Below are 12,803 nucleotides of genomic sequence, written 5' to 3'. Positions count from 1 at the left end.
GTTGACTGTATAGTCCTAGGCGTTAGGGACCACAAAACTCTACATTACTCCATACGATACCTCGGACAGAGCAAACCAAAGTGCTACTTATAACTCAATTCTGTTGATGATCGCGACTTTCCTTAAAAAGATTTTAAATTTGTCTACAATGGGTAGTGGTGATAGTACAGAGAACTCAAAAAGCACAAAAAAGAAAAAACCCACAAAGGTGCCTAAATCGTCTGTCTAAGAAATCAATACTTCCTTCATTTAATCTATGAATCTAATCACTGTTGTCCCCAAATCGAGGCATTTTCATCATAGTGCTATTGTGCTCAATAATTCTTTATACAACAGAAGGTGATCTGACCCAAAGAATGTTTTTTCTGGGCTAGAAAAGTAGACTGATACTGACATCGCCACTTACCAGACAGAAGCAAAGAGCGTTTACATAATTTTTCCAAGGTCCTCTGAGAGCTAATGGTAGAATCAGATTCGAGTTCAGTCTCCTGCTTTCTAATTTGCCTCAGATCCCACACAGAGGGATCACACTCTTCCTTGCTTTAATTTTTTTCATAGGATTTTCCTGGAATCAGTTCTGAGTTTATCTGGGAATTATGAAGTATTACACTAAGCACATGGAATAAATAGTAGTGGAGTTGCAGTAAATTCCTGAATTGACTCAAAGTAATTGATTTCCTTGAGGTTTTTTTTTTTTTTTTTTTTTTAACAGTTTGGCTCAAACTATGAATGCTCAACGTTTTTAAATAGCTGTGACTTTAAATGCTTTCCTTATATATAGATGTATCTTAGCACAATGTAATTCTACTTAGGAAAAGTTCATTTAGAAGAAAATTCATTTGGTATCTGTAGTAGTGCCATCCCTGTTCTGAACTATCTTAATCAGCAATCAGTTGAATGTGAAGGCTCTGTAGTCTCTGACACTGAAAATTTAATTGAATGTTATTTGTTTAATTAAAATTACCTCACTCCTGGACTTCCCTGGTGGCGCAGTGGTTAAGAATCCGCCTGCCAATGCAGGGGACACGGGTTCGAGCCCTGGTCTGGGAAGATCCCACATGTCGCGGAACAACTAAGCCCGTGCAACACAACTACTGAGCCTGTGTTCTAGAGCCCGTGAGCCACAACTACTGAGCCCGCGTGCCACAACTACTGAAGCCCGCGCGCCTAGAGCCTGTGCTCTGCAACAGGAGAAGCCACTGCAATGAGAAGCCCACGCACCACAACGAAGAGTAGCCTCCGCTCGAAGCAACTAGAGAAAGCCCGTGCACAGCAACAAAGACCCAATGCAGCCAAAAATAAATAAATAAATTAATTAAAAAAAAATTACCTCACTCCTGCAAATATACACACGCAAACACACACATGCACATACACATAGTATGATAACTTGACCACTTCTCATGTGACCGAAAACATCGAATTCCAGAAAACATCATTTTAAGTCAGTCATCTTCCTCTGACACCTTTGGAAGCATTTTGGGTCAGACTCTTTTCTGGGACATTATGCAGTAAAAAAAAAAAAAAACCTCTGTGCCATGTCTCAGCTGCTCCAAAATGAGTACTTGGAGGAAATGAAGCAGACAGTGGAAGTTAAAATTCTTATATCTTAATGGCGAGGCAGAAGAACAGCTGTGGGTTTAAGTAACCTCAAAATCCCAATCTTTTCCTCAGTAAAGGCTCCAGAGAATTTACTGGCAAATATGTTCTATCCCAGCTGAAAGAAAGATTAAAAAAAATGTCTGGGCTGCAGTTCCCACTGGGGATATTCCTGGGTTAGGGTCCCAAGAGTAAAATCTAGGGTCCCGTATCACGGTATACTGTAAGGTCTTAAATGGAAAAGATCTACCAGAGCTGTGGCTTGGTCAGTCAGAGGTTCTAAAATCAGTTTTCCTAATTACAAATAAGTTAAATTAGAACACCTGAATCCATGTGTCTCTGACCAGGGAGAATTCAAACCCCAAATGCAATTCTAAAAACTGCCATAACCCTGCCGTCACTGGTGTTTCAGTTACAGGAGCACAAACGTGTGACTCATCGACTGTGAGAGGGGGAGGGCTCACTGTGTGCTGAGGACGACAGGAGAAGCTGTAGGAACTGATTCCGGCTCTATTCTTGAAAAATGAAAATCCAAGATGAGATCATAAATATTTTTATCAACAAGTAATGGAAAAGCTCTTAGTAGTCTCACAAGTACTTATGAAAATTAAAGCTGTGTTTGAAACTGCAGACTTGAGTGATCAGAGGAAGCCTGAGAGCGCTGCCTGAAGAGTGTGGTCCGGGATAATTTTCGGATTTCAATCTTGCAGCCTGAAGCTTCTGAACCTGAGCCCGTGGCTTCCTGAAACCCAGATACCTTAAGTAAAACTTTGTCTGTACAGGTGGACACATTTCTGGGGGAAGGGTGATACCAGACATAAGGCATTGTGTTTAAAACCTGCCTCATATACCTTAAACACACACATACACTTTAGCCCAGTAATTTTAATTTTAGGAATTTGTCTCAAGAAAACCAGTCAGGAATGTACATAAAGATATTTATGGCCACACTGTCTCTAATAGGAGGGGGAAAAAAAGGAAACCAAATAATTTTCAACATTTGGGAGATAAACAAGTCATGGTAAGCTCTACAATAAAATACTGGAAGCCATAAAAAAAATCATGAGGCAAAAGAGAATTGAGTCACATGGGGAATGTTCACCATACATTAGGTGAAAAGAAGCTGTAAACCCAGAGTGCAGATGTGCTCCCCAAGGGTGCTATAAAGGTGAACCTATTGATACAGCTTCATTTCGTTCATGTGAATGGTCCAAGTAGGCTGAATGGCTGCCAACAGGCAGATCATGGAAGCGATCTGAAGTCCTTCTGATATCAGACTGACCCCCCCAAGCCTCTAGTGGAAACAGTGGAGCCATGTGACTCTCTGGGTAGACTGTACCTCCAAGATAAAACCCTCAGAGTGGGTTAGTAGGGAGTATTCACAGTCTTGGGCTAAGATCATGAGTTTGTTAAACTGGGAGAATTAAGACAGATTAGTGAGAAATATACCTGACTGTAATTTAGGCTTACTGTCATTAAAAACGGCCCCCGAGTGATATGCAGAAGCCAATGAGGTTATAAGAGAATTAGAAAAATCACCATTGTGCAACCACTAAGTAAATAATTGATTCAGGCAAGGTGCATTAATGGGTCTGAAAACCATTGGGCATAAGGCTGTTGGGGAACAGTTTACTTATTAATCACAAAGAGAAACGGGATGTTTATAATGGAAATATCTCGCCTCCACTTTAATAAAGGATCATACTGAGCACAAACCAATAATGGTACCACCGACATTATGGACGCCTGATGGGGTGGAAAGGGAGAAGGCCTTATTACCCACTCAGGGTTCCTGCCCAAGGGTTTATTCCGAATATAATAAGAGAGATACACTCTGACTGATTCAGACTGGCCAACAGTCTAGACTAAATAGGCCAATATCATGAAAGTTGGAAAAAGAAAAGGCAGAGGGCCTCTTCTACATTCAAGGAGACTTAAGGGACGTGACTATGGAATCCAACGCTTGACCCTTGAACAGATTCTGGATTAGAAACAACTGTGAAAGGTGGGACAGTTGGAGACGTGAAGATGGACTGCAGTATCGGCCAGCACGCACTGATGCTCAATTCTGGGGTGTGAAAATGGTACTGTGAGAAGGCAGAAGCACGTCCTTGTTCTAAGAAGACATCCAACTGACACCTACAGAGGTAGAGTTATGCCTGCAACTTAATGTCAACATTGGTGAAATTAAGGAAAGGACAAAATATTCATTCTCTTACATAAGCTGCTTAAGGTCAAGTAAGACAATAGTTTTTTAAAGGAGAAAACCATCCAGGACTTCCCTGGCAGTCCAGTGGTTAAGACTCCGTGCTTCTAACGCAGGAGATGTGGGTTCTATCCCTGGTGGGGGAACTAAGATCCCACATGCCATGCGGCGCGGCCAAAAAAAAAAAAAAAGAAAAGGAGAACACCATCCAGAGAAAAACGATACACTGCTTTTCATTTCAGAAAAAACATGCCTGAAAGACGAGTTTTAACGTTAGCCCATAAGCGGTCTTAGGTTCCTCCCAAGGCATCTGAATGGAGCACACATTTAGAAGGGTGCATAATGAACTTCTTCAAAGTTAAATTTGCAAACCTCATCAATGTTGTCAGTAAATATTACAGGTATTATGAAATTCAGGGAGATTTTTAACATACAAAGAAGTGTTGATGCCCCCCCACCCCACCTCAGTCAAGATGCAGAGGTGATCACAGAAGCCTGAGACGGGCAAAGGTGATGAATGAGTTTATTATAATCCACCTCTTCAGAGACTCAAAGTCAGTCTGTTTCCTTTGCTGAGAGTCTTGGAGTTCGCTTCCCACAAGGCCTGTAAATGAATGCCATTTAAAGTGCAGTCACTTCCAGCTGAAAAGGACTGGGGTGAGGGCGGTGGAGTTGGTTGGGCGCAGGGAGGGGGACCCAAGGGCAGGGTCTGGCCCTTCAGGGGTAACATGCTCAAGTATTCTGGTACAACTTAAGCTTTTTAAATTGTTCACCTCATTAGCAAAGATGTTTACACGTGCAACCTTAAAGTATGTTTATATTTATTTATAAATTATCAACATGTGCTCCTGTGCTACCAAATTATGCAGTTAAAAATATGTCCAAGAGTAGGCACTTTAAAAGATGAGATAAAAAATATAAGCAGAAGCTCTGTACTTCCTTCTTGTACCTCAAAGGCTTGTCCTGCCTAATTCCTGAGATGCACCCGCTCACCTTGGTGATCCAGAGGATGGCAGTTCTAAAGCACAGCGGCATTCATATTGGTGTCTGAATCACTGGGTGCCTTAAATTAACCCTCCTTTGCAGAGGGATGTTAGGGACACTATGAAAACCCACAGTAGGCAGCCCCGCTCACAAGGACCTCAGGCAGCCTCTGCCTGGATCTCTTCAGTGGTATCAGGGGAAGGGTTGGGGCTCATCTCTCAGAAGCGGCTCGTTCATGTGCTGATCGGCTGTTTCATGATTCACACGGTAACTTCCTTCCTCTCTAATGCAGAAAGTAGGCTGCGCGAGGGCGGGGCAGGGACGAGCGCTGTCTTACCATCGCTGTATCCTAGTGTCCAGAACAGTGTCTAGTACATACAGGGTGGCAGAAATAATGGACAGATGTTGACTGACTTTTTAGAGAACTCTTCCGCACGCCTAGTCTGGCTTTATACTGAAACAACAGCAAACCCTTATATCACACTACGCGCCAAGCACCATCGTAAGCACTTTTCACATGTTAACTCACTGAATCCTCACAACAACCTTATTAGGCAGCTACTGCCATCACTCCCATCTTGGCTGAGGAAATTGGGACAAAGAGTGGCCAAGTGACTTGCCCAAGGGCAGCAGCTGGTGAGTGGCGGAGCAGGGATTTGCTGGGGACAGTGGCTGCTGAGTCGCACCTGTAACTGCTCCACAAAGCCGCCTCTCGCCAGGTCAGAGGACTGGCCTCACCGCTGCCGTCCGCATGCACAGACCCGGGGGCTAACCTCCCCTGCAGGTGACAGGAGGACAGACCTCCAGAGCCTTCCACGTTCATCTCTTTTCCAAGCCAGACATTCTAGAGCCTTCAACTGTGTAACAGATACTGTGGAGTCAGTCCTTCAACACCTGGGTCTCCCTCTCTTTGGGTTTGGTCGAGTTTGTCCCTGTAGGGTCAAGAGTCCAGCCATGGACTCCAACAGCCCTGGGTGTGAGACCTAGCCTCGCAAAGTCACCCTTTGACTTGAGCAAGTTTCCTCTTCTGAAAAATGAGTTGATAACACTTCCTTCTTCGTAGGAATATTCACTATCCTTTGGTCCAAATTTCCTTCCTCGGGCAGGGCCCTGGCACGGCATGTCACCCTCCGGGGAGACACATTAGCATGCATGTGGATGGCGACGCTGCACTTTATGGGAATGTACTGCACTGGCCTGGGAAATCGCTTCCTTCTGTTTTCACTGGAACCATGTGGCTCTTTAACTTAAGTTTATGTGGTGACCCACCGACTCAATTCTGTCTCCCGCTGCACAGTTCCTCCTTTCTTACAGGAAAAACGTCCTCATAAAAACAATTCATAGCACATCAAAATACTGACAGGAGCCTTAAGCCCTAACGTCTGACGATATCTGTGGACACGATTTATCACAGAAGCTCCACTGTTATCACTTGGCAATTAGGAAATATTGATAAATGCAAACACATTATTGATGTCAATTAAAGAAGCACAAGACGGATGAGCCTCCCAAAGTGCTCTGACACAAGCAGTTAGAGCTGAGCCCATCAATACACATCGAGGCACCGCGAGTGCCGCGGGAAGTCGGGCTGCCACGAACCCACGGCGCTTCCGCGTTAGAAGTGAGGCTGTCTCAGCAGATGGGCATCTGCTCAGGAACACCTAACAGAACCTCAGGTGACATCCGACGTAAAAAAGGTGCTCACTGGTGACTCATGATGAGGTAGGAGTAGAAGGTACTCGAGAGGAGCTGGGGACCAAGACGCGCTGACGCAGCTAAACGGTCCCGACTGTGCACGCGAGGGGCGCGCACCAGGCCAGGACCTGCAGAAACAGGCAGCTTGCAGGGCAGTGTTTTGGAATATATTTTAACATTCCCAGGTATCCCGTTTTGTAGGACTGAGAAGAGTCTTGGATTTATTTTCAGTGGACGACATGAACAACCCAGGTTCCATTCTCCCTGTGAAGGGCAGAGGGAGATTTGAGCCCGAGTCCTGAGAGAAGGGAGGTATCGGGAATTTGTGAAGGAAACTTCGTTTAAGAGGAACAGAAGGTAACTAGTCACGTGTTGGTTGTGATGGGTTTCAAGTGCTGGTAAGACACCCAAGTTCAAGCATCTACTAGACACAGAGGGCAACAGTCTGCAGGAAAAGACAGGAGCAAATACAGTTTCGAGGAGGAGGTGCGGTGAACCACCTCTGAGAAGAAGAATACAGATATAAAGAGACCAACTGACTTAGCGATAAGGGGGCCTGTGCTTTTGAGACAGCAGTTGCATTTTTGAAGGAAAAAAGTTAGAGTTAAAAAAACAAAACCCGCCACCTGCTGTGTGAAAGGGCTCTATGAGGCACTAGGAAAGGGCACACACAGCCCTCGTCCATCCGGGAACCAAAGCCTGGGAGGCCACAAGGACCGCTGAACGCCAGGGATCCTCACCCAGAGCCTCGAGGGTCCCATGTGCACAGGGCCTGGACAGGCACACACGCTCTTCCCCGTTCAGCCAAACACTCAGACCACCGAGAATGGCCTGCAAACATTCCCGAGCCTCACATCACCGTCAGCGGGGGATCTGATTTGCTCGGCTACAGACCATCCCTTTTCTGAGCCATTTCACTGGCCAGACCTAAGCCCCTTGCAGACGTCCGCTCGCCCCCCTGTGAACGCTCACTGCCGCCAGAGGGAGTATCTGCCTCCCAGATCCCCCCAGCAGTAGAGCTGCACGGGCTCCGAGGGCTCGGGGTCCGCACCTCCTCCCTCTGTGTGTGCCCCGACGTGGCAGGGCGCGGGAACAGGGGGTCAGGAGTCAAGGGCGGTGGGCGCCTCACAGACAGCCCCTCCTTGACTCTGAGCCTGCGCCGGCAGGATGCGAGCTGAGGCCTCCATGACCGCACTACATTGCCTCGCAGCACGGTCCTTCAGCTGCATTTTAATAAAATGAATGTGATAAAATTTGATTTAGATATACTTTTGTAGCCTTGGAAACCCCTTTCACTGAGAGTGAGTGAGTGCCCCCAGTTCTGTCTGGTGGATAAACTTTTACCGGTATGTGAAAAATATTAATACAGAAACTGCCCCTTGGAATTCAGTGTTCACAGTTCTACCTAACCCACTGAGAAGCATGTGGGAGGGTCGACCTGCACGACAGCGAGGCCCACCGTCGAGAGCAAAGGCTTGGGCGCCCACGGAGGAGGGTGGAGGGCGGAGCTGCCCCTCCGCGCACCCAGGGTGAAACCGAAGTGTCGTGCGTCCCCGTGGCTCCGGCACTGGACCGTCCGTCTCCCACGGGCCGGGCACTGTGCCCGCCCGCTCCGCACGCTTCTGCTTGGTCCTCTCACCCCCGACGGAGGGGGACGCTCCCGCCTATCTGACAGAACAGTCCGTAAATGGGGGGCGGCCACCACGGAGTGACACCGCTGCCACCTGAGCCCCGGCCCTGGGCCCTCCACGCCTCCCGCGGGGAGGAAAGTGAGGAGGAGGAGAGGCCAACAGCCTCGTCTTTGTCTGCGTAAGGCTGGCACTCACCCCGCAGCCGGCCTCCGGCTGACTTCCAGGAGGAGCGCGGGGCTCCCGGCCCTCCTGCGTGAGCGGTGCCAGCGCGCGCTCCCTCGCTCTGTCCCAGGGTCGCTAAGAGGGCACAGGGCAGGGGTCTTGACGTCACCGGACGTCTCAGAAAGGCCGAGTCTGCGGCCCACGCGGCGAGGCTGCGGCAGCGCCTGGGCCGGACCCAGGCCTGAGTTTCCGCTTAAAACGCCGCCTTCCGTGAATCGCCGCCAAGCTCTCCGGCCCGAATGGCGCATCGGCGGAGGGGCACTGACCACGCTGCGGGGCCGGGGGCAGCTCGGACACAGGCCACAACCCGCCTCCCCGGGAAGTCAGAGGCCCTGGCAAAGCCCTGCAGGAAATGCTGAGGCGCTAGCACCTGAGTGCTCTGGTGGCCCCGAGGACAACAGGCTTCCGGGGCAGGAGAGGGGCGCACGGGCGCGGCAGGCCTGCCCTCGGCAGCTGGCGGGCGGGGAAGGAGCTCCCCGGCTGGGCGCGGTGTGTCCTGCCCGCGCTGGCCCCGCATCCAGCCCCGAGCAGCCTGCGCTCGGCCCAACGAGCTCATGGGCTCCCGGTGCTGAAGCCGCGATGCAGCTGCAGAGGCCGGACGCGGGGCACGAGTGGGCGCGGGGCAGGCTTCGCAGGGCCCAGAAACCCACGGGGCCACGCCGCTTCCTAGCGGTTCCCTAAACTGCCCAGGAGAGAAGAAAGGACGGGCACTGGCCTGTGGGGAAAAATGGGCTCCGTTTAAAAAATATTTCCAGTAAGAAAAATACGTAATATTAAGAAAAACATGGACAGCTACACAGACAGCTGCAAACTTTAAATAACAGCTGAGAGTTACTGAAAAAACCAAGTGCTGAGTTTGGCCCGGCTGAGACAGAACCTGGATCAAAGCCAGAGGACAATTTATTTTGGCTCTTTCCTCCGGTCTCCCTTCCTCATCCCACTCCTTCTTGGAAGGTCTGTCGAGTCCCAGTAGAGAAATCTCGTTGGTAATGAGGCATCCACGACCTGTCACCTGTGTGAAAGGGCAGCTTCTGTCACAGCTCACAGGCCCCCGGAAGCCGCCGTGATCCATGCAACACCCCTGCCGTCACCGGGGGTTAAAAGCCTCTACACAGTGCAGCCAAGGGCTTTTCTGGAATTGGCCCCCGCAGCCGAGGCTGACAGCGGAGAAGCACCGCTGCATAACTCAGCTTGCGCCACCAATCACTGCCCATGCTCAAGGCGACACGCTGCCTGTGACATCCCGGCAGCCAAGCTTTCCTTTTAAAGTGAATTCAGTAAATGCAGAGGGTCAGTGACACACCTCACCCTTGGTCAAAATCCAACATTCACAAGTATGTTTCTGGGATCTAACAATCATCATCAATTATTTTCAGAATCAGAAAACGTCAGGCCTGAAAGGGGGCCTTGGAGGCATGGGGCACCCCTCCACACCCGTGGGGAGCTGGCACTGACGACCGCCTGCCAGCTGGCCAGGGCCGGGAGCAGACCCTGGCTCTGCTGGCTCCTTGCCGGCCGGCGTTCAGTGATGGGTACGCGCTGGGCTCCGACGGCACATCCATGACCCTGCAGGCAGTTCTGGGATGCACTCGTCTAAGTGAGTGCGGTAACTCCATGAAAGAAACCCCCAATCCAACCTCCGCAGGGCAGTTAAACTTCGGTTTGTTAAATACAGCAGATTCGTAAAAGAACTCTTGTGCTATTAGGATCTTGGAAAGCAGTGCACCCAATTCCTCACCTTTTACAGATGAAGCCTGCTGGGTCACGGACTTTCTGGTGATGCTACCTCGAATTTGTGACAGACTGTGAAGGCGAGTCCATGGGACTTCAGGTTGGTGGCGTTGTTACAACATTAAGGAGATGAGATTTGGGGCGGGGGCGAGGAAAAGAGAAGTACTTGTTAGGTCGTATGAAGTGGAAATGCTTGAAGAAAAAGAATATATTTAAAATACTGATTGGATTGTGCGCCAGCATTACTTAATAAAGCTAAGATTATTACAGTGCCGCACCTTAGAGAATTTTGAGCCTTTCGATTATTTATAACCAACCAATCTACGAAATGACAGCCTTAATGACCGGATTTGGGGAAGAGAGAACATTTCTGACACATCATTTGGCTCTGGTATTTCAAACACGAAGCAAGTACGAAACTAACCTTAACTTATGAATGGTATTCCTTGGGCTTCAGTAGACAAACTGAATGATGATAAAGTTTTAAGAGAGATTAAATATCATGACTGAGGATAGAGAGCTACCTAACAAGGGCTAGGATTTAAATTTAGGTGTATCTCACTCAAAACCTCTTCTCTTTCCTCCTACTCCTATCATGTCTCTGAATGAAACAACAGTTTTTAGACTGATAGATGTATAATTAGAAAATAAATCTTTCCAACAGCATAGGTGAAACCACCCTTCATATATATGCTTGTAAAATCCATCAAATGCAGATATCCAGTGCTCAGGAAATGAGCACATGTTCTCATACACACACTGGGCTGGGCGTCATCACCTCCCTGCCACCTCGGAGGATGTGGGACAGAAACACAAATGGACATAAACAGGGGGAGCCCCTCTGTCACCCTTCCTAGAAGATGTGGCATTGTTTCCCTGTCAGCTTGGGAGAAGATCTTCTGCATAAGCACGACTGGAATTAACTCTGATTACTTGAAAGGACAAGCCAGGCGGTAAGGCATCAAAAGGTTTCCGCTGAAGGGCACTTCAGTGATAGCTTGTCAGGAAAAGCACAATTGGAGCTGCGACCCTAGATCTATGGGGAAATTCTGAGCAAACACTTCTTAAATAAGGCGGCTGAACTTTACCATTTTCAGACTGTGGTTTTGTATTGTTTTTTCTTTTTGAAGGCAGAGAGGGTGAGAGAGTTTTTTGAGAAATGATAAAGGAGACCAGCCCCTAGGGATAAACTATTCATGAGCCTACAGAGGGGAAGCTGCTACCTTCTAATAAGAGCTCTAAATGGACCATCAGAAAAAGGAACACACATCTTCCCTCCTCCTCTCCTATGTGTTGTTTACCTTCTGTGAAGATAAGGCCGCCCAGGTGACCCCTCTTCTGAGAACTGGCTAAAAAGTGAGAACAGATGCAGGCCTATCCTTCTCCTAACTGTGCGTCCTTGGGAGAATTATTCAAACACGCCAAGTCTGGATTTCCTCATCGAGCACACAAGGATACTAGTATCTTTCTCACGAGGCTGCTCTCAGGCATTCAAAGTGCTTGTGTAATACACGGAGTCCATGCCCAGAGAGGGCGCGACGAACCGACACTGGTGAGGAGACCCCCCCCCTCCCCCCATCTATCAAATCATCCCTTTACAGATGCAGGAAACAGGGCGAACAAACCACCTGCCCAAGATCACACGGCAAGTTACTACCAGAGCTGAGATGGGCACGTTCACCTCTTGCCCCTGAGGTCAATGTACTTTCTGCTCCGGAATTGTTAATATCTGCTTCCACTTTAGGTGTTTCAGCAACAAAAAGGCTTTTCGAGGAATTCAAGAGTGAGCAGCTCTGGCAGACTAGACTAGGAGACTCATCTGCTAGACTAGATGGGAGAATGACAGATACCATGATAAAAATTCCCAATGAAACCCGTGCCAAAGTTTTCTATAAACAGCACTACTATTTGAGCTCTTGTGAACATGAAATATGCAGAAGAACTATTAGTGTACATAAAAAGGCAGGGGTGATACAGGCTTCCTCTAGAAAGGAAGTGGAATCTTGTTCTGTGCGTGTCAACCTTGGAGGAATGAAGCAAATTTAATGGGTGGTCTCCAACTGAGAGACATTTCTTCTAGAAGAATGCCAACTGTGGGAAAATACTCTTGTCCCAGACTTGAGGAAATAAAGGAATTTCCAGAAAAAGCAGAGAGGAAATTAGTTTAAATTCTTGTATGAAGAAGTCTTTTTATAGCTGCAGAGGAACTATATATTGAACAGGCTGAAAAAATAAATGTCATACATAGGCCAAGCTATAAAACTAAACAAACCCTTCTCATTGCCCTGCTTTCTTAAACCTTCTGAGGAGGCTGGGGAATTTATTATTCACATTGAGAGGATTCATGTATCCAAAAGACATAGAGTTCACTTAGGGCGCAATTCTGGTCACTGTATATAAATTCATGTTGATTTCCTGAGGATTTTTATTCAAGTCCAAGACAGAGTACATAAATCTCCTTCGCCTCTGACTGCTTTAGTGTTATTTTTTTAATATGCAGATTGATGCTTTGATCTAATCTTAGCTGGTCTATAGAAGCACAGGGGAAAGCACTGCTGGGATATGCCAGTAAACCCTATGCTGTGTTCCATGAAATGAGTGAACAGATGGTATCTAGAACAGGGAGGATGGGCTTGGCTCCAAAACAGTCAAAGCCAGAAAGAACTTCTGTGAGGTTCTGATGGACCTCTTAATTCCACCCCAACTCTGTCTCCGAAAAACTTACAAAATCAATT

The 12,803-nt window shown here is 47.8% G+C and overlaps 1 protein-coding gene across 6 annotated transcripts in view; it reads right to left on the bottom strand.

Moving 5' to 3' along the window:
- LYRM4 (LYR motif containing 4) overlaps positions 1-12,803 on the bottom strand; it is a 189,997-nt gene that overhangs the window by 136,631 nt on the left and 40,563 nt on the right. The window contains exon 3 of one of the 6 annotated variants that reach the window (XM_082344599.1): positions 10,076-10,162. The exons of the other annotated variants lie outside the window; for them this stretch is intronic. Coding sequence (XP_082200725.1) covers positions 10,100-10,162 — 63 coding nt within the window. The 3' untranslated portion in view covers positions 10,076-10,099. The remainder of the gene's footprint in view (positions 1-10,075; positions 10,163-12,803) is intronic. 6 annotated transcript variants of the gene reach the window in all.

The sequence above is a fragment of the Balaenoptera borealis genome, assembly GCF_965194805.1.
Source record: "Balaenoptera borealis genome assembly, chromosome: 12".
Classification (NCBI taxonomy): domain Eukaryota; kingdom Metazoa; phylum Chordata; class Mammalia; order Artiodactyla; family Balaenopteridae; genus Balaenoptera; species Balaenoptera borealis.
This window is presented reverse-complemented; position numbering and strand designations above follow the sequence as displayed.